General features: G+C 39.8%; 2 protein-coding genes across 2 annotated transcripts; both read left to right on the top strand.

Annotated features, from left to right (window-relative positions):
• Positions 1–1,493: 1,493 nt before the first annotated feature.
• ppp1cc (protein phosphatase 1, catalytic subunit, gamma isozyme) lies at positions 1,494–7,659 on the top strand. The gene is made up of 7 exons (XM_041787886.1): positions 1,494–1,892; positions 2,304–2,435; positions 3,379–3,609; positions 4,778–4,882; positions 5,737–5,960; positions 6,605–6,739; positions 7,049–7,659. The coding sequence occupies exons 1-7, from the start codon at positions 1,838–1,840 to the stop codon at positions 7,136–7,138; spliced, it is 972 nt and encodes a 323-aa protein (XP_041643820.1). The 5' UTR covers positions 1,494–1,837; the 3' UTR covers positions 7,139–7,659.
• Positions 7,660–9,298: 1,639 nt separating this feature from the next.
• On the top strand, positions 9,299–26,510 carry pptc7a (protein phosphatase targeting COQ7 a). The gene is made up of 6 exons (XM_041787395.1): positions 9,299–9,865; positions 12,973–13,152; positions 15,708–15,906; positions 20,423–20,546; positions 22,576–22,705; positions 24,356–26,510. Exons 1-6 carry the CDS (start codon positions 9,664–9,666, stop codon positions 24,412–24,414), a joined length of 894 nt encoding a protein of 297 aa, XP_041643329.1. The 5' UTR covers positions 9,299–9,663; the 3' UTR covers positions 24,415–26,510.
• The last annotated feature ends 337 nt before the right edge of the window (positions 26,511–26,847 follow it).

Below are 26,847 nucleotides of genomic sequence, written 5' to 3'. Positions count from 1 at the left end.
CCTGCAAGATCATTAAACTCAGAAAAGGAGGAAAAGAAGATGTTATGGTTTTAAGAATATCCTTTGACTTTAAATGTCTGCAGTTTACCGAAATAGATTTAGAATGACTTTACATTTGATCTGTTTTACAGAAATTTACTTTCATAATTAGTAGATATTTAAAAAAGGGTTAAGGTTGGCAGAAGTGCTGCAAAAATGGCCAGATAAAGTGGTGAAAAGGGGTTAGAGAGAAACAAAAATGCGTGATAAGTGGTAAAATGGGTTGTAGAGTGGCAAAAGGGGACAAAAAATGGCAGAAAAAGTTTTGAAAAGAGGTCAAAATGTGGCAGAAATTGGTAAAAGGGGGGAAAAAGGGGGGCAACGGCTATCAAAAAATGGTTACAAATGACAAAAAAATAGTCCAAAAAAGTGATGAAAAGGGGTTAAAAATAGAAGAAAAGTTGCAAAAATGGATAAAAAAAAAAAGTGGCACAAATGGGATAAAACATGCAGGAAAGGTAATTAGAATGGGTTAAAGAATGACAAAATTTGGGTTAAAGAAGCAAAAAGTATCAAAAATGAGTTAAAAGTGGTAAAAGTTGCAAAAATTGTTAAAGAAATGCAATGAAAAGTGGTTAAAAATTGGCAAAAATGGATAAGATTGGCACAAAGGGGATGAAACATATGGGAAACGTGGTTCAAAAGGGGTTAAAATCTTGCAAAAATTGGTTTAGAGACAAAAAAGGGACAAAAAGTATCAAAAAATGGTTAGAAGTGTCAAAATGGGTTAATATTCATGCTAAATCATAATTTGGGAGCACAGATTCTCCGGGATTTTCAGGGGCCCAGCCTATTCTGTTGTTCTCCTTGTGGCCATTATAGATAATAGGGATTGATGTCACTGGTAATGACTAAAAATGTCCTGCATTTTGAAAGAAAATACAAAAACTACAATAATATTCATTTTGGCCCTTGTGCAAATGTACTCGATGACCCCTGCTGTATATACAGAATCTGTGAAAATGAAATTCCCAGAAGGGACATTAAACTAACTAACGAACTGACTAACTAGCTAAATGAGTGTTATTATGTAATTAACCAGTGTACACATCTGGGATTTGACAGTGGCATCAAGAGAAGATTCTTATTCTGAGTACTTGAAATTTATGCAGAATGCCATATAGAGTTTACCACAGGGATTGCAGTATAAAAACATATTTTAAAAGCTGTGAAATTATCAATGATGTTTTATTTTTTACACGTTTTCTCGTGTTTAAAGCACGTGTGAATATGTAATATTCTTTCCATGAATGATGGAATAAATATTTTTTCATAAACTGGTTTAAGAGTTGCCATTTAAACAATTAGAAAGAAAGGTGAACATGTTAAAAATGCGTACCCTACTAGTACTGTATATGTCTGTTAATTTGAGCGTTAAAGACGCTTTATCCATCCAGGACAGTAGGGGGCAGCAGCTAGCAGCTAGCAGCAGACTCCTTGAAGCAACTGGCTAGCAGTACAAGGTGCGGCAGAGAAAAACAGATACGGGATACCGTCGGGCGCTAGCTAGCGGCTAGTGCGGTATTATTTATTTTTAGTCCCTGTTTCTAAGCAAAATCCGCCATTGGATGAAGATTTTTTTAAACTGAGAAACCTAAGTAGCTTGTTAGATATTCATAAGTTTTAAAGAGTAGCTAAATAAAAGCAGGGTCAGGCCAACATCTTTACCCTCAGCCGGAATTCAACGAAGCTAACGTTGTGTAGCTACTTCAGGATAGCTAGCGGGCTAGCTTTCACAAGTGTGTCAACGCCGAGACCTAGATTTGACTGAATTAGTTTTATATATACCAACCCTACAATGGCTGATGTTGACAAGCTCAACATAGACAGTATCATCCAACGTCTTTTAGAAGGTAAGGAAATGGTGAAATGTAACCTTTGTAACGCCACTTCAGTTATCTGTGTGACGTTATGACAGTGGTAGTGCATAGGCGGCTAGCTATAAGTGTTTACCAACACCAGATAACATGCAGTTTTAGCAAGCCAAACTCAAACTGTGTTTTAAAGTGTAAGCGCTGAATATGTGTATCTGTTAAAAATGTATATATTACTGTACCCGAAGGGCTCGAAACGACACGTACTTATTTATGTACTTATTTCTATAATTACTGCATTACTCACACAAACATTGTCAATGGGCTCTATCTGTGATCTCCATCTGTCCCTCACAGCACAAGCAAGGAGATGCCAGATATTCCCATTTCATCTGGAACCGTGCTCCACCGTTGCATTTACTGACTTTATGTTTATGTTTTCTTGTATAGTCAGAGGGGCAAAGCCTGGCAAGAATGTACAGCTGCAGGAGAATGAAATTCGTGGATTGTGCCTCAAATCCAGGGAGATCTTTCTCAGTCAACCCATTCTTCTGGAGCTGGAAGCACCGCTGAAGATCTGCGGTAAGTTAAATATGCATGCACGCTTGAACATAATGTTCAAATCTCATTCTTTTTTAATTTAGTTATATATCGGCCTCATGCTACAATAAAAAAATCACTTTTACTGCTCCCGGTATCCAATCTTGACAAAGCAACAAAAGAATTTAAAACCTTTATGCAAATTAATCAAAAATAAAAAGCTGAACTATCACAGTTACATAAGTACCCAGATCCTTTGCAAAAACATTTGAAATGTAGCTCAGGTGCCTTCAGTTTCTGTTGATCTTTGCTGTGATGCTTCTTGATCGGAGTCCATCAGTTGTAAAAATACATTGACTGGACATGATTCAGAAAGGCACACATCTCTATAGCAGAGTAACAACTGACAATACATATCAGAACAGTAAGACACATGCCATAGCGGATCTTAGAAATGAAAATTGATTGAAACGACAAAAGCAATATTTTTTCAATACCTCATGAGAAACTTCAATGGTAAAAAAACTGCTTGATATTCCAGAATTCAGCATAGCACTCACTAACAGGAGATTTTCCCTCTTTCCTCCACGGAGCAGCTAGTTGGCAGAGATAGGCTGTGATTTTAAATTTGATCTTTTTACCAATATCTCTCTTGATCTTCTTTAACACAGTTGAATATTCTCTTAGTGTGAATTTACAGTTTTATTGTTTGTCCAGTCTTGAAAATGCATGATTTTTGATTAAAATCATCAAAGGCTCTTCTGGTATTGATACCTTTGTTAAATACGTGCAATTTGATTTCATAGACTGAAGTAAATTAAAGCCTGGGCTTTTATATGAATTCTTATGGTATATCTGTTCTTGTTTGAATTGCATCTCTTTCTTTGTCAAAAGAGAAGCTGACAGTTTTCCTCAAAACACAGTTGTAGCTTATGCAGTTTAGTGCTGCAGGATAGTTGATTCATCATTTATCATTGTCCTACAGGTGACATCCATGGGCAATACTATGACCTGCTGAGGCTGTTTGAGTATGGGGGCTTCCCTCCAGAAAGCAACTACCTATTTCTGGGTGACTACGTGGACAGGGGGAAGCAGTCTCTGGAAACCATCTGTCTTCTGTTGGCCTACAAAATCAAATACCCAGAGAACTTCTTCCTGCTGAGGGGGAACCATGAGTGTGCTTCAATCAACAGAATATATGGTTTCTATGATGAGTGTGAGTCTAAAAATCTATGTCGGTCCATACAGTCAATCTGTTAACCCCAAAATCATTAAATATAAAGTGAGAAATGCAACAAAGTAATGTTTTAATGTCATTTTCAGATCTAAAATGTTCTTTTTGTGTTATAATGTCCAATGATCCAACTAAACCCGTCCTGAGCAATCATTTGGATGTAGTAGCTAAAGAAACCCCCTTTAAACAGAGAGATATCTCAGGCAGAAGCAGACTGACGTTGGACTGTCAGCTGCTAAGACTGACTGGATGTAGAGAGGGAGAGAAACAGACAGCTATGAAACTATGGAGATAACAGCAATAAAAAAAAAGATCTTGGTATCTATACTTATGATGGATGTTCTTTGCAACTGATATACCTGTCAGTTAAACAGAACTTAAATTTTAGACTAGTTTTACAAGTCTGAACTCTAAACATCTTGCAGTCATTGCTCGGATGAACTGTGTAACCTTCTGAGCGGGGCATAGAATTGTTGGAAAATGATGTCGAACTGGTTTGCAGTGTGAATAACTGGAGTAGTTATTGGAATTCTAGCACTTTTAAGTGATTAGGATCATCTGGCTCAGCTCAGCATTAAGTGGCGGCACTCTCAACTCCCAAATGGCCCTTCATTTGGTACCATTTTTGCTTTTATGAAATCAGCCAAATTTAGCAATGTTTGGACTTATGAATAATGTGTGTGCATGTATTTTACTCAGATAGGGCCTATTTTTTCTTACTTTCAGAAAGTCTCGCATAATTATTTTCTAAAATGTCCTATCTCTTCAAAACATCTCATGGGCCTGGTCTCTTGCGGGGCTATATGACACCCTGTCATTAACATTTATGTACCATAAATACACCATCAAGCACACATGTTCAGTGTGCCATATGAAGCAAGGATCATCTCTTTATTCTGTCTATTAAATAACATGTAAATGACAAAAGTAAACACGCTTGCCCTCATTGTTTATTCTAAGAAGCTGTCTCTTTACCCACTATTGTTGACCGACATAAATAAAAAATATCAGTTACTTTAACCAACTATTAATTATGGTGCTGGAGCTCTGTAAGGTTACGATGTTTAATCAGTGTATTGTGCACATCCTTAATATTTACAAACTAATTATAGCTGACCAATGTGGGATTTTCTTTCCTTTTACTTTGTAGGTAAACGAAGGTACAACATCAAGCTCTGGAAGACGTTCACAGATTGTTTTAACTGTCTCCCAATTGCTGCAATTGTTGATGAGAAGATCTTTTGCTGCCATGGAGGTCGGTTCTGTTTGGAAATTTAAAAGAAAACAATATTTCAGTCCTAAATTTGATGTTTTACTTGTTTATTATTTCTTGTACAACACCCCCCCCCCCTTCAATTTCAGCTCTAAGTAGTCCCAATAGTCTAAGTTGTAAGTCATCAACTGTAATTTGTTCTTGAGTAATGAAGTCATTTCAGTTTGTAAACAAATGCAGGCCTCACCCGTGTGTACTACTGTGTCCTCCACATAACTACAGTCAATGTGAGGGAATGTCTGCACCAAAATCAACTTGATACTGTTGATTATTATTGTATTATCCTAACAGCATGCAAGCGAAGCTGCATGACAGGACAGTGTTTTTCCCCTGTCACCCTGTTCCTATTTTCTTCTTTGTTGCTCACATTTAAGATGGCTGAGGAACAAGGAAAGAGATAAATGATAAGGCATCAAATAGAAAGATTTCTTTGATTTTATTTCATTTTCATATCTTAACAAAGCTCGCTGGCTTGCTTTAAAAGGTGGAGATAGTTGTGCATTAATATTACCCGTATCCATGTCTATAATGTTTTGACACTTGCCAACACAGATGTATAACTGGTTGGCTCAAAGCTGTTGCAGGCTCATCGATACAAAGCACCACACTTCCGTTTGTCGGCATTTAAAATAACTGTGGTAGATATCATGTTATTTACAAGAGAAGCCTGAAATTCGCAGGGCAGGGGAGGAAATTTTCAAAAGATGCAGGGTGGACACACAAGCGTGTGATGATGTGGGATGTCTGACATTTGCATGCTGTTAGGACGTTATTCTAATAGGTCTTGACTTTAATATCAATGAGTTAATTTTTACATTTCCCTCTTTTCCTTTCAGGACTGTCACCTGACCTCCAGTCCATGGAGCAAATCAGACGCATCATGCGCCCAACTGATGTCCCTGATCAGGGTCTGCTGTGTGATTTGCTCTGGTCTGATCCCGACAAGGATGTTTTGGGCTGGGGGGAGAACGACAGGGGTGTATCATTCACTTTTGGCTCAGAAGTCGTGGCCAAGTTCCTGCACAAGCATGATCTGGATCTGATCTGTCGCGCTCATCAGGTAATCACAATTCAATCTTCTGTTAAACAAACAGTGCAACACAGTTTCATGTTGGTAGGTCATTGTACATTAGAGCCCAACCGATATGGGATTTTTGGGGCCGATACTGATATTTATACTGATATTGATTTTTAGATAATGGTGGACATGTGAATTAACAGTTGCATTTATCATTGTTTATTTCACAAAGATGCAACTTAGACGACGTTAAAATGCTGTAATACGCTCTAAAACATACGTGAAAAAACTAGCGTGCTCTCCTTGACGTGCCCTAACAGCATGTTTCCGCGAGGATGTTGTTGTCATGGGGCTCTAAAGTGTAGTGTTACATTGTTTTATAAAGTCACAGCTTACCATCTCCAACTACATTATGTAGGTGTTCTAGTCCAACATCTAGAAACTAGACCTAGTACAATATCAGTTGGACAAACAAGTTTACATGTATTTTAAAAATCCAGTTTTAGTACCAATACAATACATTCGTCTTATCTGAATGTAAACATACTGACTGACCCATTGGATTTGGATCCACTTTGCCACACTACACCTGACTCCATTAATGTTCCATATTAAACTGTTCATATTTGTTCAAAGAGTTTATTTTGAAATTTCTCTCTCTCTTATCGTTTTTATCTCCTGTGCAGGTTGTTGAGGATGGCTATGAATTCTTTGCAAAGAGGCAGCTCGTTACTTTGTTCTCAGCGCCTAACTATTGTGGGGAGTTTGATAATGCTGGTGCCATGATGAGTGTGGATGAGACCCTCATGTGCTCTTTTCAGGTCAGTGCCGTCAACAATTGTTTACTCTTTTAAAAGGAATTTTTACAGTCTCACTAACAATACCAAGGTGCAGCATTTTAAGAAAGAAATACAAGTTACTGTGCCTGTTATTTTTTTCCATTTATCTTTATAGATATTGATATGTATCAATTAAAATGTGAAAAATAAATACACAAGAAAAGCTGAATTTTAAACAGAGATTCTAGAGTGTAGGATCAAAAAAATAATTCTGACCTTTAAGGGGAGGGTTTGACAGAGATGTCATGTGATCTCAGCTGAGATTTCTAATTCTTGTGATGACTTTTGTAGATTTTGAAACCAGCTGAGAAGAAGAAGCCCAACGGGAGCCGTCCCGTTACTCCCCCTCGCAACATGGTCACCAAGCAAGCCAAGAAATGAGATTGGGGACAAATGGCAGAGTTTCACTCCTCTATTCTGCTTTCGTCTTCTGCATTTGAAGGATAGGTTATCCTTCATGCTGCCAATATTGAAAAGATATTCACTCCTACTTGATGAAAGCAAATATTTTGTTGTTTTGTCCACAGGGGTAAATTGATATGTCACCATGAAAACCTCAGGTGTTTTGCACTCCATTTTGCAGCTAGTCTTTGCCACATATGACTGTTCAATCAGGAAAATGTAACAATACGGCTCCTTCTGCACAGGAATGCCTTGTTTGAAGCTGTGCACAATTTTTTCAAGTTTCTTTAATTTCTTTGTCATTTACCATGTTTTTCTCACTGTTGGTAAGGGGTAATAATGACTATAAAACCAATGGGGAAAATTCACAAACACCTGTTTACTTCTGTAAACCATTATTTACTGTTTATTTACGATCAGTGTTATAGGATATTGACCTTACACTGCATCATCATCACATTTTGAAACAAGTCTTGTGCTAAATTAAATCAATAAACAAGCACTCTTGTAATGTCTAAATCTTTCTAATAAACTTCGAGTGTATTTTAGGGGGAAATAGTATCTTAGCGTCATTTGTTCTTTAATTCTTTTGTGTTTTACAAATCCCAAAACAAATGAAATACACGTTTGGAAAGGAACTATTTGCATCTACTCAACTGCATTTTTAAAAACATCAGTTAATGAGTTAAAAGAAAAACTTGCTGTCAAAACTAAGCGGTTCTAGCTTTCTGCCAACAGCATGAACTTGCCAGTAGTTTGGCTTTGACTACACAGAGGACAACGGCCAGAGAATGATAAATCACATCCCAATATGGCTATTTCATTGCAATGTATCACGAAAGTTTGACTAACTGAACCTGGTTGGAGATCCATATTCTCATGCTGCTATTGCCAGTCAGGACTACCCACAGATTTGACTGAGCTCCTGGACCCCTCTTTGAACTCATTTGTAACACCTATTTTTGGCACATTTTAACCCCTTTTCATTGCTTCTTTACCTATTTTTGCAACTTTGAACACACTGTTGCCACTTTTAACCAAATTTGCTACTTACATTTCACTACTTTTTCTGCCCATTCCTGCAACTTTTAAACCCTTTCAACCACTTTTTCCCCTTTCTGCCTATTGTTGGCTCTGTTGACCAGTTTTTGCCACCATTGACTCCTTTTCAACACTCTTAGCCCTTCTATGCCAATTCTAACCACATTTCATTATTTGCCATGTCCATTTATTGCCACTTAAAGGCCATTTTGAATGTTTGTGTGCTTGTTTTTGCCACTCTGCCTATTTTTTCCCACTGTCAACATATTTCAGGCATTTTAGGCCATTTCTGCTATTTTTGAAATCCCATTTCACCACCTTTTCCACCCATTTTTGCCACTTTTAACATAAAGGTGTTTACATTTTTAAAAAGACGAAGTACTCTGACATAAATAAATCAATATTTGTTGCTTTGATAGAAGGGGTTATTTAGATTTTTAAAAATGGTTATGACAGATAAACTTTACAATGGACCGTGATTTTGCAGACCTCCGTGACCCCCCGTGAGTGGCCTAGCTGCCATTTAGGAAGTATATTTTACTGTCAGCTACTCAGTACTTCATGTAAATTTTAAATTACAAAGTTTTTACTAGTTGATTTATTTTTTTCCTGTTTAGATGAATTCTAACCAAAGTACTTTTTCATGTAGTCTTGCACGTTTTCCTCCTCTGGTAAACTGATAATTGATACTGCGCCAGAGCTCTTAAGGGGGTCTCTAATCGGTCACAAACACCCACAAGGGGGAGACAAAATATAGTATAAAATACAATTTAGTCCGAGATATAGTTTATGAGGTGCTTGATTTAATTTTAAATTGTACCACATTTTATTTCATTCTTATTTTAACAGTTTTCTCAGTGATTATTTAATTTCTTTATCGCCTATACCTATATTTCTTTATGCTTACATGCGCCATGTAAAATAAAAAATATTAAGGTATTTTATGAAACAAACCATGTTTCCGCCAAACGCTTAAATGTAGTTGTATTTCTTCAAACGCAGAAATAGCTGACTGGCCGTTATATTTCCTTATTAGGAAAACGTAGATTGCGTAACCTTGTCTGACGTCAGAACAGTCACAAGACCTTGCTAGCAGAGCTGAGCGTGAGGGGCCACAGGGCTGTCCGTTCACATCTTGTGTTATGTAGTCCCTTAGAGCCAGACCTGGCACCATGGCTACGAAGAACCAACATTTAAGGGTCCTTTGGAGTGGAAGAGGGGACTGGTTTCTGTAAATTCCTCCAAGCTGACTCATAACTGGAAGAAAAACTCCGCGAGACTACTTACATCACCGGAAGGCTTTGTGTATGCGTGCGTGGCGGCTGTTGTTGTCGGTAGTGTCTGGCTAGCAGCCGTACATCTCCAGCATTGTTAGGGAGTCAATATAGCGTGCATACATCGACGCTAAGCTAGCGGGGCTGCTAGCTTGGCTGGTTTGTTTGGTGGGAGCTTGTGTGTATGTGATGTTGTCCGTGCTGTCGTACGGTAGACTGGTTGCCAGAGCTGTCATCGGCGGACTTTCTCAGACAGACAGCCGCGACTACAGCCTGGTGACAGCAAGCTGCGGCTTCGGCAAGGATTTCCGCAAAGGTATTCTCAAGAAAGGGATGTGCTATGGGGACGACGCTTGTTTCATCGCCCGGCATAGGTCCGCGGATGTTTTGGGTGAGTACCTGCTTTGTTTGCTACAGAAACATCAACCAATCAGTGCGACATCCATATGTCGTGACGTAAAGGGAGGTCAAACGTCATATAATTCAGCCATGGCTTACTACACCTTACACAAAGCCAGTATTTCTCATGTACCATAATGTAACAATATTAAACATTTCAGAAGGCTAAAAACATGCGCTGCGCAGTGATAGGGTTAGGTGCTTTCAGACTGACTTCTCTACTGACATCACATCATCAGTGTGCTTCACCGTCCGTTGTTCTCTTTATTGATTATATCTGCGACTCAAAGCTGCGAGTCCTTTGTACAAAGTGCAACTGGACCCTTGATCTGATGATTATTTTCAACACAACATCACTGACTCAAGTATAGCAGAATTCACTGCAGGATTTAACAACTGCTTTGGAGTAATGATTAAAATGACATAATAATTCAAAGGCCCAGTAATTCTGATGGACTATGCAGTGCTACTGAATTACTGTTTGCTCATTCCTAAATAAACCTCAAAGAAACCCCATAAAAAAGACATTTAACAAAGCCACTTTATATTTGGACAGTCTGTTTAGTTATAAAATTTAGTAACAAGTAAGTAAAGTTTATGTGCATAGCAGATGTAAAATAAAAGGGTAAACATCAAAAGAGGTAGATACAATACCAGAAGTAAAAAAAAAGTGCATCTATTGTACTCAAGTAGATGTGTGGTTACTTTGGTGAAAATCTGCTTAAGTTAAAGTACTGATCTATAAATATACTCAGGTAAACAGTACTTTAGATACTGAGAACCGAATAGCTACTGAGGAGTTTTACAGTAAAATATAATCTTTCCCTACTGATAAGAAGAACAAGAAAATTGATTTTCAACCAGGTTGTTCAGGTGAAGTCACAACTAAAAATAAAGTAAAATACACAGCAAAATTGACAGCATTAATTTAACTCATCAGAAGTTAAATGCAGCATTTTAAATATTGATCCACACTACATGTAGTTAAACTAGCACCTAAAGATGCAGACTGGAACTCTAACTCAGTGGATAGCTTCACTCATGGTGCAACTATGTTTCACATCCCCAAAAAGAACCACCAGAAACATAATCAAAAGGACCCCAGCAGGGATCTCTAGCTATGTTTAAAGGGGCCACTTGCAATTGAATAATAATGCTTCATGTAAACACTTCATTCAGAGTGAAATTCTCAGATCTGCCTCATTCTGTAAGAAATTTCATTATGATCTGGAGTGGCGGTTTATGCTGATAGTCATTTGGATTAGCGTCCATGAAAACACTCGATCTGCTCTGATCCCTGTTTGAGTTTTTTTTTTTTTCTTGTCTGCCTCAGAGACAGAACAGACAGAAGTCCAGCAAAACAAAACTGGTCTGTTGCCTAGACAACCTTTTTTGCTTGAAACTCTAAAAGAGCTCAGAATTGTTGATCAGTTTATATATAAGGCACAGACACAACAGAGTAGAACAATCCAATTTTTTTTGCGCTTGGAGGAGTTGAAAAAAACAAGTGAAGGATGTCAACTTATTTATAACAAAGTTGTAGAAGAATTTCTTCCTCTACTGCAAATTTTCAGTAGATTTGACCAGTGGGACGATACTGCACAAGTCAGAGCAGTTTTATACAGAGCAGATGTATGATGCATGAGCGCACACGTCTGAATCACTTTGCATGTTTCAGCATCCATGAGAATAGAGAAGTTTAAATCTCCAATCAGAAAAATTTAACTGGATTGTAAAAACATTGCTTATGTTACCATGGCTATTGTATGACTGGCATCATCCAAACGCAAAACACATCTAAACACCCTGCTCAAGGGCGTGATGAGGAACTCTGCCCACACGTCCCCAAGATTTAAAATTGCAGTGGGTAGAGCTTAGATCAAGTGATTCTTAACAGAGTTGAACTAACACTGAAGAATCAAGAGTATAGTACTCAAGTAAAAGTATGGTTACTCTGGTTTAGACTTCCTTAAGTAGACATGTAAGTATTGATTCAAAAATGTACTAAAAAAAGTACAAGTCCCCAAAAAACTACTCAGTTACATTAAATTGTCTAAATGTAATCAGTTATTTTCCACCCCGTACAGACAAAACACAAAGAAAGCAGCAGTTACAAAGGGTCATAAAACCCAACTTTAGCCTAAATAAACATATTTTCAGGTGTTTCTTAAAAGAGTTGATAGATTAAATACAATGTAATAGTGAGGACGTGTGTGAAAGAACAATCTTCCCGAGGCTTAATGTGGATTTCTGGCCTCCAAGAATCTTGGGTCTGGTGACCTTAGTGCCTGTACAGAAGAATGGGGCACTGTCAACATCAGAGCCTGTCTATGAGGGGTTTGCAAAGTTAGCACTAACACCTTTAAGATGGATTCTGTCTGCTTCCTCCAGGCCTGCTTCTCTGCTCTGGCAGAGTCAGAGGAGACGCTGAGGGCCATCCTTGTATGGTCAGTCCTGGGACTTACAAATCTAAGGTTTCCTTTCTGGGAAAATCTTTGTGCTGATCGAAATGCTCTTAGGGAACAAGCGCTCTTAATAACCAACAAAGCATTGCATGCTTCTTTAAAAGGATTATAACAGGCTTGGTTTTTATGGAAGCTTGGATCACAGATTTCATATGTGTCACCAAGAGGCAAAGTAAATGCTTTTAGGCATAAAATGCACCATATTAAAGTGGGTATTAGAATAAACTCTAGCTGTATGCAGTTATGTGAGATCCACTTAACATTTTCAGAACTAAAGGCAGGTCAAAGTCAAAACTCCCCAGGTGTTTAATGCAGTCTGTGACATTTTCTTGATTTCCTACGTGGTCTTGTTTACTGTACTGGATGTTCTGTCTTGAATCTTGGTGAAAGTGGTCATTGTTTGTCTTAATTGTGCAGCTGCATGGCATTGTTATCGTTTCTCACAAGACGGTCACTGCAGGAACAAGTCTGAGTACTGCACAGAGATCTAGGGAAAGTAATCTCTTTTGGAGGTCTGAATGTAGCTTTAGGTGCATGCATAATTTAAAGAAAAGCAACGGTAGATAGTCATGTTAAAGAAAAATTAAAGAGTAAATTATCCCATCTAACTATTAAATAAACATTTGTCTTTTAGGTGTAGCAGATGGAGTAGGTGGATGGCGCGACTATGGAGTGGACCCATCTCAGTTTTCGGGCACACTGATGAAGACATGTGAGAGGCTGGTGAAGGAGGGACGGTTCATTCCCAGCAACCCTGTGGGAGTCCTTACAACCAGCTACTATGAACTGCTGCAGAACAAAGTGCCACTACTGGGTGGGTAAAGCCTCTGGAAACATAGGCTTAATGTTTTTCTAAAGCATCATCCCTAAATTCAACACTAATATAAACAAAGGATAACAGATTTTAAAGATTATTTTTTTACCTTTACTAGATAGGACAGCTGAAGAGAGAGTAAATGTAAAGAGAGTGGGGAAAGACATACCCCAAATATGCACCAGGATTGGGATTCAAACCTGTCACTAGTATGCAAAGTGCTTAAGGCCTCTGTTTATGGATGCCTGCTCACTGCCCAGACAGTTTGTTTTCCCACTTCATGAACAGTGCCTTTGTAAAGCTACATTAATGCCTGGGGTCACATATATGACTTACTGTTTTTCTGAGTTGGTCATGATTTCATTCATATAAATTAGAAATAACTGTTCTATATAGCCTACTGAGTAGGAGAAGGCACCGAGTCATCCTTGTTCTTTGGAATTTGTATTAGTATGTATGTAGAACTGCAGACTTGTGGTGAGAGTCTCTCAACTTGTTTAGAAACCTTACTACAGGAATCAAGATCCATCCCATGCACTGTGCTGGTCTGAACAGCACAACATACAATGTGAATAGCTGCTTACCAATCAGCTATTTTCCATGTGGTTTAAATCTAAGTACACAACCATGGGCTAGGCTGTTTGCTCCCCACTGTTTCATTGGTGGCTGCATCGAGATTTTTGCACTATGAGTCACAACAGCCAGATCCCATTAAGAAGTCCTGGGAATGCCCCGAGTCCCGACCTGCCCCGGTGCAGTTCACTTCCAGAAGCCTTTTCCTCTTCTATACTTCTTCCCAACAACAAAGCGAGCACAAACATGTAACAGGGAACAAATGTTTTAGGATCAGATATCTGCCTCAGTGCGTGTCAGTACTTTTCCACCCGTTATCACATGTGTAGCAGGGAAACAACACACTGCATTGTGATGTTCTTCATTGCAGAAGGGATGTTCTTGAGACCGCCAGTGTGTGTAGCCATGCCACTGGAGAGAAAACCAAGAGGAAAGGGAGTGAGTCAGAGTGCATAGGGGTTTTCAAGGTTGATCCCAAAGAACATATTTTGGTATGCCGGATGAATCACCAGCAGGGTGTGGTTGCACGCTGTCTGCCTGCTCCACCAGCTCATGTTTCCTCTTCAGCATCTCCCAGATGGTGGAGAAAGAACAATAACAAAAAAAAAGTCTTAAACCTGCTACGCTTATCGAGTTACGCCAAGTTTGTGTATTCAGGCTAACCTCATTAATCAGTCTGCAAAACGCACTTTAGATTGGTATCTTCCCATTAACATAGCTGTTTTCTTCTCCTTATAGATGTAGAAAGTCACAAGTCATAGTTTTTTTGATGTTTGCAAATTTGTTTACTCCTTGTATTTATTATGGGAATTAGGTATTTGAATTGAAAAACTTTATCATATTCATGACTCTTTTCAAGAGTCTTTGTCATGGTTTCTCTTTAACAAGATCTTCAAAGGTTTAAGTTGTAATTAATTGATGAATAATGATTGAATTCCATTTTGATTCAGAGTGCTGGCCTGACTTTCACATTGCTATGGCTTAAATGACACTCAGATTTGATGTAGCTATTAGTAAAATAAAAAAGACTGCATTATTAATGTGCAATTTGATTTTAAAAACCTCCATGACTTGTGATCAGTACAGAAGTATTTAAATGTGCATATTAGCTTTTACTTTGATTTCCACAGTTTCATTCAGTTTTTTTATTAAATGCATTTTAAACAACATTTTCATGGTCTTTTCCCTCTTGAATCCAGAATAATTTCACATAGCAAAAGTGTAGATCTTTTTCACATCAAAAGTGTGAGGGAGGGTGCACTTCATTACCACACATGATAAAACCATTAGACAAAAAGAAGGCAACACAGCACGCAGCCCAGTAAACATTTAAACCAGATTATACTGTTTTGATGGACATAGAATATCAGAATTGAAATGTAAACTCAGTTAATTGCGTTACATTGCTGTTGTCAAATGACAGAAAACATAAGTATAGCTGCTGGCTTGCTAGCTGTGGATTGATGTGACATACTGTATGGTGTGAATGGCTCCATCCGATTAGCCAAATTTTTGCCAGCTGGTTCTCATGAATGACTCATGTAAATGAAATTGCAATTTTTATGAATTGACTTTCAGGCAGTCTTTGTTTGTCATGTAAACTTATAACCTGTGGAGCCTTATTAGTAACACCTTTGCTTTTTTTAAGATAACCTGTTTTCATAATGATAAAATTACTTGTAGAGTCAAACTGAATTTTACTTGTATTTGTCTGGAAAATATGCTTGTGATGAATGTCACACGCATTTGCAGTTACATTATGTGCCTATAGTGAATGTATTACAATATTGAAAAAATGTTTTTGCTTTACTTTTAGCAGAAATAATCTATAATATATAATCCATACAACATGAAATGATCTTAAATATTTTAAGTTTTTTCATGGTTGCTCTCTGATACTGTTGCAGACCAAACTGATGATGATGTAAACCCCTTTTGGGATATTTCAAACCTTGGCTGAACATGTGCACCTTTTTTTGTAGGTAGCAGCACAGCTTGCATTGTGGTTCTAGACCGGCAGAGCCACCGGCTGCACACAGCCAACCTTGGAGACTCGGGTTTCCTGGTGGTCCGGGGAGGGGAAGTGGTCCACCGTTCAGATGAGCAGCAGCACTATTTCAATACGCCCTTCCAACTGTCCATCGCTCCCCCGGGGGCTGAAGGAGCTGTCCTCAGTGACAGGTGAGACACTTAGCAGCACCTCAGCACACCTTCTGGACCACAAACACCTGAACTCACCCATAGACACAGGAGGGATTTACTAAATACCAATAAATATGTTTGGGATAACATGTTCTATACTCTGGCTGCTACAAGTAAAATGTTCAATATTGCCAGGTTCCCCTTCAGAAATCAGGCTCCAGTTAGAGACACTGGGTTCCATAAAGCTGACTGTGAACATTTCCCTGTTAGATTAGGCTTTCTGCTTCAGGCTGTGAGAAATGAAAGTTTGATAAATTCATTGGATTGATTTAATATGTGATAATAACTAGGCTTCGTCAGTTTTATTATCTGGGTTTTCTTGTTAAACCAGAAGCCAAAGAGGAAAAAGTTCCTTAGAGTCTTCTAGTTCTAGCAACGATCTTCTGAAATGAAACATGAATTTGATATAAAACATCCATCCATTACCAGTTATCTCGTTTAAGGTGGCAGGAGCCAATCCTAGCTTTCATTGGGCAAGAGGCTTGGTACACCCTGCTCTTCAGTCAATAGTGGGGCTGACATGTAAAGGAAAATAAAGCAGACACATTCTCATACATATTTACGGGCAATTTAGAGTCACCAATTAACCTAACAATCGTTGTTTTGGTCTGTGGGAGGAAGCTTGAGTACCCATGGAAAACCCATACATGCACAGGGAGAGCATGCACACTCCAGATAGAAAGGACCTGTCCGACCAGAGTTCGTACCACTAACTATTGCACCACCGTGCATACCTGATATCAAACGATCTGGAAAAAATGAGAGGAGTGGTTCTGTGATGTGAGGCACACAGTCAGCCTGTGTGTTACTGTAACTGCATTGCTTCATTCTATGGCAGTGGTTCTGGCTGATTGGCTGGAAGAAAATCCAACCATATGAAGCTGTTTTCCTTGTACAAGTTCTGCAGATGAGAGCTTTATTTGATTATACTTTTTACTGGGACTGATCAGTGAGGGACTAGTCGTGGTTTTAGCCTAGAATCACCACATTATCATTACCATCTGGACTTAGAAGAGGCATTTCTGTAAAATTGGGCTATCCCACCACTGTTTTCAGTTTGGTTTCTTGCAACGTGTTGACTTTACAGGGTCATAAATTTGACGTTTTGAAAACTTGAAATTTTAGAGTTTATGACGTCAAAATGTACACATTTTTAAACTGAAATTTTGAGTTGGGTTTCTTGTTAATACATGACTTTATAATCTCTTTTTTCTCAAAAATCTTTACTTTTTTCTCAGAATTTAATTGATCATCTTTATCTTTTAATTTCTAGGGTGGCCCATCAAACATTATGTCTCTAATCATGATTTTGATAAAATAAATGCACATCTAAATTTGACAACGTCAGAGCAGACAGAGCCCTGCCCCCCCCCCCCCGAAATCTTTGGCACCCCCATAGTGGCGCACGTACCCCAGGTTGGGAACTGGTGTTTTATGGCATTTCAAATGTAATGTTACAATGTATTCCAAAGATTTCCATGCACACAATGAGCCGATTTAAGCCTTAGCTCTAAGGATAACCTATCACTGACCAGGTCATGCCTTTAGATTATGTAACCATGTTGATCTTGGCATGTAAAAATGGAGCCATGACACAGAAAACTTTGACTAAAGACTCAACAAGCTCGATTCACCCTCGGATCTTTGTGGTACAACCCCAACGCATCTTTGCTGCATTGGACTCTAGTTTGACTCCTACACGTCTCCTCTTTAAGCTCTCCCACACAAAAATATGAAGCCAAAACCATGATAACTGGAAACATCTTCAATGATTATTTACCCAGTTAATATCCATACAGCTGTATTTATGAATGTTGGTACTGCACTGCGTTCAGCTGTAATGTAACAGTGTGTCAGGGGCCACGTGCTGTTTTGTCTCGTTGCGATGGTTTGCCAAGAAGCAGCACAGTAGACGTCAACAGAGTGCAGCGCAGGGGCTGGATATTTTCCAAGCTTTGCCTCTTACCCGGGTCAAAGTCTGTGTGGGCCGAAGAGCCCACAGCCAATCCTGCACCGGCAGGCTCAGCCACCATTTCACTCACTCAGTCTTGAACCAAGCAGATTATGTTGCCTCTTTATTAAGTCTTTCTGGAAATCAGAGGGAAGATGAGCCTTAACATGTGCATAAGTCATACAGGACTGTTAACTCATTCATTATTATATTCTAGAATTCAATCTCAGACATCTCATTGCAACTTTAGCAGGTGAGGATTTATCCTGGTATTTGCAATGATCAATCCTTTTTAAAGTGTGTACTTTATTCCTTTAGTAGAGGGATTTACTCAGTGATTGATTGCAACAGCAGATTAGGTCTCAGATCCTTCATCACAAGCAACCAATTGAGAAGAGCGCAGGGGTCAAAGATAAATTGCATTAAAACATGTTTTTGACTGTAGAACACAAGAATATTGCTTTATGTTTTTAAGATTTTATGAGCATCTTTTTTTTTATGTTGCTGTTAAATATGGCTTTTAATGCTACGTTGGCTATTTGACCATCTAAAAGATTGTAGTTTATTGCATGTGCATTTAAGATCTCTTTTTGATGCTTGCCCTGGCTTGTTAATTTTCCATTAGCATGGGGATTTGTAGTGATACAGATGCTAATATTGATGTTTGAAATAGCATTTTGGCCGATACCAAGAATAGTCTTTTTCATGGTTGATTTATTACCCAGCCCGACCTCATAGCCTCAGTCTTTGTAAGTGGACAATAAAGTGCCCAGCACTTCCTCCAAGGTTTTTTTTTTTTTTTGTAAGATGCTGGTGTAACACCCAGCCCTGCCCCCAAGTTTACTGCTTAGTTAGATGTATGTTTTTCTCTACAAAGATTCGCCTCTCTGTCTGAAGCAGCTGTGGCTGGCATGGTAGTCAGCTGCACATAAAGCTGCCCCCCTGCACTTTGTTAACTTCAAAATAGCGTCCCTTCTACCAGGTTATTATAACAAACAGACTGATAGAGTTGTCTTTAGTAGTTTAGTGTAGTTTTTGTGCTGTGATCAGAGTCTACCTCTGTGTCAAAAGACTTCGGGACTCTTACAGAAGGGAACAGGTCAGCAGATGTTGAATTTGATGTGCTGACTTCTCGTCAGCAGTTCAAATAGAGAGTGTGGTGTGATAAAGTTTTAAACTCTTGTGCCTTCATTCAAGAGATAGGACAGTGGGTAGAGACAGAAACAGGGATGAGAGAGTTGCTGTGGAGGAGCCACAGGCTGGACTTGACCCCAGGCTGCCTGTGCACACGGGGCATGACCCAACCACAAGGCCATCTGCGCCACTTGCATCATGTTTTAAATGTAATATTTCACTGCTGCAGTCCATGTGACCTTCCTCCTGACCGTATTGACACAGCCTACTGATGTGAGTAGGCAACAGGGGAATGCTCAAAGTTCCCCACTATTTTTCGCGTACTTTCAACCACATCAGAGACGCCGTATGCTGGAAACTCGGCTGATCTGGACAGCCAGCTAGATGGTGCAGCGTGCACTTCAGTTTTGTCAGTTTTTCAGGTTTGACAATTATCGGAAACTTGGTGTTCTCATTAAATTGCTTCCTAACCATAAACCAGAACAATTGGTCCAAAGATCTTAATGATTAGATTTGCAGATAGGATGTTTCACTGTATAATTTTTTAAAGTGTCTGTCCTTGGTGTCATTTGAGAAATGGCTTTGACTCATGGAAGTGTTACAAAATGGATGATGAATTTAAAAAAGGCTGCAGGTTCATTTTTATGACAACTTCTACCCCCAATGTACAACTAGAAACAATTTTTACTATTTAATTCCTAATTATGATGATCCATACATGCAGTAGGCTTTTATTGTCTCTTTTTTATTTGTCACCTAGAGTTGTTTTTTGTGAATTTAATTTCACTGACACCAGAATCACAGCAGAGGACAGGCTGTTCCTGGGAGCCCTGGCTCAGTGTCATGATGCAGTGCAGACAGTTTGTAATGAATAACATTCATGGCTGGCCTGAGGGTGTTCAGCGGGGCAAGGGCATCTTCTAAGAAGTGAAATTGACACTTGCAATCTAGCTATGTTCTTTCCCCTTATTTGAAGCACCAATCATAGTAATGGCAGAGCCTTTCATGACCCCTGTGATGACTTATTATATCCTCATCCTGCACATGTGCTCCTGTCTGCAGCCAAGCTGATAGCATGTGGGATCTTAGCTCTCATAGCTTTTGTCAGTATATTTTCTGACTGGTAATGGTAATGCACTGTAATCAAAGAGTGTTTTCTTGAGTAGAGGAGACATGGGGTTAAAGGTTGAGATTATTCTATCAGCTCAGATGGACAGATTTCCTACGTGGGTGTAAAGGTTTAAAAGAAAAAGCTTAAACAGGGTGAATTAATGCGGTCACAACCCTGCCAGTGGAAAGGCTTTAATTTTCACTGTGGGACAAAAGAACTTTTATATCTTTATTCACTTAAATGGCTTTCATGATTTCATACTGTGTCCTCTGTCTGACTCTGTCCATCTGTGTTTGCAGCCCTGATGCAGCAGACAGCTCTTCCTTCGATGTCCAGCTAGGTGACATCATCCTTACCGCAACTGATGGGCTATTTGATAACATGCCTGACTACATGATCCTGCAAGAGCTAAAGAAACTCAAGGTAAGTTGCACTGAGGCACCCAATGGTTTGTAGGTAAAACTTCAGTCAAGGGCATCTCAAAGAATTAGAATATCGTGGAGAAGTCTGTGTCATTTATTTCAGAAAGTGAAAATTGTGTATATTCTATTCTCAGAGAAGCTCTTCTCCTGAAAAGTTCTCTGGACAGCTAATTAACTCAGAACACCTGCAAAGGCTTCTTGACTCTTTATTCTCTCAGTCTGATTCACTAGACACAAGCACAATCAGACCGCTGACTAGGCGGTAGTCTAGAAGACCCTCATTAACTCCTTCAACAGGTAGGATAAGCTACAGAAGGCCGTTGCTGAAAGGGCGGGCTGTTCTCAGAGTGCCATATCAAGGGATATTCATGTAGGAAAAGGTGCACAAGCAAGAGGATTGTCAAGAAAAGCCAATTCAAGGGCTTGGAGAAGCTTCACAAGGTGTGGAGTGAGGCTGGAGTTAGTGCAACAATAACCATCATGAAAGTTATGGCAGAGTGGCTAGAAGGAAGCAGTTTCTCTGTGCAATATGTGTTTGCACACTCCAAATTGGCCTGTGTTTTACACTGACCTGAGGCATTTGTCTTGCCACTCTGCCATAAGTGGAGCTGCAGAGTTGCTGGTCCTTCTGTAACTTTGTCTCATCTCCACACAGGATCTCTGGAGCTCAGTCATTTTGGGTTTTCAGTCACCTCTCTTACTAAGGCCCTTCTCACCCGATTGCTTAGTTTGGCTGGGTGACCAGCATTTGGAAGAGTCCTTGTGTGCCAATCATAATGCATTGTAGAATCATGGAGGCCAGTGTGCTCTTGGGAACCTTCAGTGCAGCAGCCTTCCCCAGGTCTGTGCCTTGCGACAATCCTGTCTCTGAGCTCTGCAGACAGGCAGGCATGGCTTGGTTTTTGCTCTGATATACATTGTCAGCTGTGGAGCTTTCTATAGAGAGGTGTGTGCTTTTCCAAACCATGTCCAATCAATTTATTTTGGGGGTACTGAGTTTAGGTTAATGAGAATAATTTTTTTTACAGTAGCATCAGGCTGCAACATAGCAAAACTCAAAAAGTGAAGGGGGTCTGAATACTTTACGAATGCACTGTATATGATACATTGCAATCTATTTGACCAGTCAACTCCACTATAATAAACCTGTTACAGAAGGCTTTCAGCAGATAAAAAAAACTCCATAATATTCATTTTTGTCCCAGCATTCAGACCTAGCAGGTCAGTACTTTTAAATTGATATCTACACTACTTTGATCAAGTTGGTTCCAGATCTACTTAGTATTTAAGGAATCTCAGATTGTGTCATCAAATTAAGCAAAGCCAATCCTAGCCTCATCACTGAAAGCTGCTTCTCACACACTAGGGAAAGAAAGAAATTTGACTGTAAAAATTTGGCTTATTGAACGTTAAAATACACTATCCAGGAAGGAGGGGTTCTACTCTTTTAGACAAACTTGCATTTCTTTTATGAGATATGACCACTTATCTCTGTTCTCTCTTCGAGGGCCCGATACCCTATCTTAAACCAGCAACTAAGAAGTGAAAGGCAAAAAGGTGGGGTTTTGGTGGGGTAGGAGAATATGAGCCTTTCTAGTTTTAGGTCCTTGGGAGGAAGAGTTGAGAGGCACAGAATCAAAGTTACTTGCAGTCCAGTGAATTTTCAACAGTCAGTGATGATCTGAGGTGCAATGTCATCTGTTGGTGTTGGTACACTGTGTTTTATCAAGTCGAGAAAGAAAGCAGCTCCCTGCCCTAAGAGAATTGAGAGCACTTCATTCTTCTATCTGCTGACGGGCTGTATGGGGTGCATAAATGAACATGTATTCTGTGGAATGACATTTTTGCACCTGTTTTTGATTAGCCTGAAATTTTACACTTCAGGTGTGATAAATCTACTGTGCTAGAAAACTTCACTTTTTAAATCAAGTTGCAGAAATAACTGAACTGTTCCACAATATTTTATTTTCTGTGATCCACCTGTATCTCTGGAATACAACTGTCATGTCTGCTTTGTTTTTGCTACTTAGAACACAAATTATGAGAGCATCCAGCAGACTGCACGGAGCATTGCTGAACAAGCCCACGTGCTGGCGTATGACCCCAACTACATGTCGCCTTTTGCACAGTTTGCCTGTGACAATGGACTGAATGTAAGAGGTAAGTATCAGTTTCACTTGGATCAAGTTTGAAATTTAGAGGCTGGATGTAAAGATGTGTATTTAAACATGGAACAAACAATAAGGAAATTTGTGTTGATTAACTATTTCTTTTTTGTAACAATGATTTGTGGCAATAAATCTTGGAAACCCTGTGAATGCCCATTTTAAATGGTGCCACATTTGTAAGGAATATGCATTAGTAGGATGAGCAGCAGAGCTGACTATGTGGGTTATGCTATATTCTTCCACTGGCTCTTGTTTGGTGGTTTGGATCATTGAAGTCTGAAGAAACAGGACTTAATGGCAATTTGACAGTTTTATTTTCATATAACAAGCAGGAGCCTTTGTAGCGTGTGGAAGAGCCGCAACAGCCTGGCACCTTCTCCTCACAAGTCAGCCAAGTGGTTGTGTTGGTCACTCTGGCACGAACAGCATGCCCAAGCTGATCCCACAAGTCTTCAATGGGGTTGAGGTCAGGACTTCTGGCAGGTCATTCCATCCTCTCCACTCCCAAATTCTGGAGGTAGTTTCCGATGAACCTGCTCTGTGGGGGCGAGCGTTGTCATCTTTGAGGATAGAGTTCGGTCCCAGACTGTGGAGCTATTATATGTGGAGATATAAACTGTGGGATTTCCATTGGTTGAAGAATCTCTCTGCATTGAGATTGCCTCGAATAATGACAAACCTTATTTTTCCAGTGAGGGAGATGCCACCCTACACCATCACACTGGCTCTACTAAAAGCTGTTACTCTACCAGTGCAGAAATCAGCATAGCATTCTCTGTCCTTCCCTCACTACCCTGAGCCTACAATCCAACTGCCATAGGCAGAATCTGGACTCATCTCTAAACGGAACGTTCCTCGAATGTACAGGTTCCAGTGCGTGTGTTGCTGACACCAACACAAACTGGCCTGAAGGCAGTCATGGCAGGTCTCCTGGCAGCCTTATGAGACCGGAGATTGGCTGCGTGAAGTCTGTTTATATTCTGGGCAGAGAGCTGCTGGTCATATCATCCTGCAAACCTTGACTGCAAGTCTGTAGAAGAAAGCCTAGAGTTCCTAAGTGCTGACAGGGTGAGGAAAGGGTCTTCTTGGGGTGTGATCTTCTCGGGACGGCCACTTGGCAGCCTCTCTCTGACATCCCCTGTTATATGGAACTTGGACTTCAGTTTGGAGATGGTATTAGGGCTTACTCTAAATAATGCCACAACTTGTTTTTGCAGAACACCAGCTTGAAGTTGCCCTATCACACGGGCCCTGTCTAGATCAGTCAAATGTGGCATGCCGATTTTTGGAGCAAACATCTACCGACCACTGTAGCAGGGCCCACACTCACAGTGGCTGACAGTTGGCACCTGATTGTCAGCAACTGGGGGATTTGGCACATTTCTCATGGGCGCAACCCACATACTCAGCTCTGCTGCTCATCCCAAAAATGCATGTTCCTTACAAATGTGGTACCATTTAAAAAGAAAATAAAAAGGTTTTCCAGTGACAGAAAGCTTTATTGCCAAGAAGCAACAAAGATATACCCTACCAAACACAAATTTCTGTACTTTTTGTGCTAAGTTTGTTTCTTAACTGAAATGTTCTTTTTTTTTTTTCAATAGCACCCCTAACAGGACACTTTAATTTTTTTTTTGTCTAGGGGGAAAGCCTGATGACATCACAGTGCTGCTTTCCATCGTGGCAGAATACACTGACTAGAGTTTGTGCAAAACTGTGGCAGGGATGCATCCGCAGGCGATAGACTGCTCTGATTCCTGCTGGCCAGGATGAAGGACCAATGTCTCATGCTTCCCCCTGCATGTATGACTCTACTCCGCCTTAGCGCCCCAGCTGACCATCGATTCTTTCTACCCTTCCCTTTGAAAAACTCAGATGCCCTCTCCTCTCTGATCACAAACAGCAGAGAGTGAATAAATAAGGAAGACTGAAGGCCCGAAACATCCTTTTGGCCGGGTGCAGTGTTGGCATCTTTGCAGTTTTCCACTGCTCACTAGATAATCCCATTGCGTGGGATAAGCAGTCATTGGGCAACAAGGAGATGATGATCCTGTCTGATGAGGATAAGTCGTCTTTCTTTGATGGGTGGTTTGGACCGGGAGGATGTTGGGATGCAGAGACAGTGGCAGATGTGGCAGGAAGCTAGGTGTAAGACTGTAAAAGCCCCCCGCCTGGCTGGACTGCTAGAAGGGAAAGGTACAGTCATTAAGTAGTGTCAAGAAGGGAACTGTGCAGGAAAAGGCAGCATTAGGGCTCAATAAATGGGCTGCCTTTTTGAAGCAGATGTCCCTAATAATATGGAGATAGATTCAAACAAAAACTTTGTCAAAGGGCCTGGAACCTTGTATGTTTGTGCAGGGAGTATATGTTTGATTGTAAGTTATGACCTGTGTGCTGTTCTGTTGAATGTTTGCAAAAGAAATAGCATACGTGACGTATAAGTCTGTGGTTAGTGTCTTGGTAGGGTGATCCAATAAGATTTCACAAGAGTGGCAGCTGCCTTTTCCAAGCCAGTGCAATTTGGACAGAGCACCACATTTATTACTTCATTACTGGGACAATTATTTTAGAGTTTCACCCCCATATTGTCCCTTTAATCCCACAGCCGCTGCTGAAGTCTTGATTGTGATTAAATGTGATGGGTGTATGTGTGAAGTGTGGGTTTTATTAATGCACTCAATGCTCGTCAGTGAATTGAAATGTGTAATAAGTGTCTATGAGATGGGTATGAAGGCTGCAGACTTCTCCATATCCACTGGGCTGATAAAGTCTCGCAGCCTTAAACGCACAAAGCTTAAGAAGCATATCTGAAAAGCTCCACACAATGAAAGTTGGTCACGTGACCAAATGTATTTTTATAACGTCTTTTCTTCAGTGGGATTGTTGAATTCTACAGACTGATCATTACAACAGAGTAGCTTTAGAACTTCTTCTCAATCAACTTTTCCTTTCCTTCTCTCCATCCTTTCTGCTGTAGAGCGCCAAAGGCACGGTCATATGTCGCGTCACTTCAGGAAACGTGAAAAATGGTCAATCAGTTTCCATTTCATCATGACAGATTTGCACTCTGCATCCTAATCCAGTTGAAATATTTCTTTGTAAAATCTGTTTTGTAACAATAATGTGCCTTGTATCAGGATTCGTTGATACTGGCAAACATCCATTATTCCTTAAACCCTCAACTTTGTGCCAGGTACTGAGCACAAAGCCTGAAACTGTTACCGGTGAGTAGCCATATAAGTGAGAACAGCTTTCCCATCATGCCCTGCTGGTTTAACATGTCTTCATATACATGTCCACTCTTATAATCTGCTTCTCTGGGCTAGGTCAGAAGTTTGGGAGTAGCTATTAAGCCATCACACCAAGAAAATCCTCCCTGTGGATCTTCACTTGGATGTTTACATTCTGCACCATCTAAGACTGTTTCCCCTTCTTCGTCTGATTAATTCAAATTGGATGACTTCAGTATCATTTTGAAAAGGGGCTGATGGGCAGGGCAGAATAGCTTATGGTCAAAAAGTTAGTGTTTTAGCACTGAAGACAATCTAAGCAGCCTTAACCGTTTTCAAAAGCAATTCTCCTTGTCTGATTTTATGCCCACTGTCATCATGAGGTTTCTGATTCATAACTGCTCTTACACTTTACCCTAAAGTCTCTCATCATTCTCTTTCAAAGACTTTGTTACAACCAGAGCACGTGACTATATATATATATTTTGGGTGTACAGTTCAGTTGTGTAAGCTCTGTAAAAACATTTTCAAATCTGTAAAATATTTAAATAAAGAGTATAGTATTTATTATTCTGTTGTATTTAATGACTGATTGGAGCACTCTCTGCGAGTGATTCATACATCACAGAGGCGTCCTCGTCACTGGGGCAAGACTAATGCCTTAAGGGCTGTATTTTACAACAAGACATAATCTCATTTGGCTCGGTATCCAGAGCGTTTACCTGACTTAATTCTGGCTGTTGATCTGCCCAGGAGAAAAGAACACTAGAGAATAGCTTGTGTAACTTTTGTGTTCTTCCACATTCCTCAGGTGTGGGCATACTATCTGTTATCCTCACAGACGGGTGTGGCATGTTCAAGCTAAAGTCAAGTTTTCATTGAAAAGACAGGGCATTTAGTGAAA

Source organism: Cheilinus undulatus, linkage group 5 (assembly GCF_018320785.1).
Source record: "Cheilinus undulatus linkage group 5, ASM1832078v1, whole genome shotgun sequence".
Classification (NCBI taxonomy): domain Eukaryota; kingdom Metazoa; phylum Chordata; class Actinopteri; order Labriformes; family Labridae; genus Cheilinus; species Cheilinus undulatus.
The sequence above is the reverse complement of the archived record's forward strand: the minus strand, read 5'-3'. Positions and strand labels throughout refer to the sequence as shown.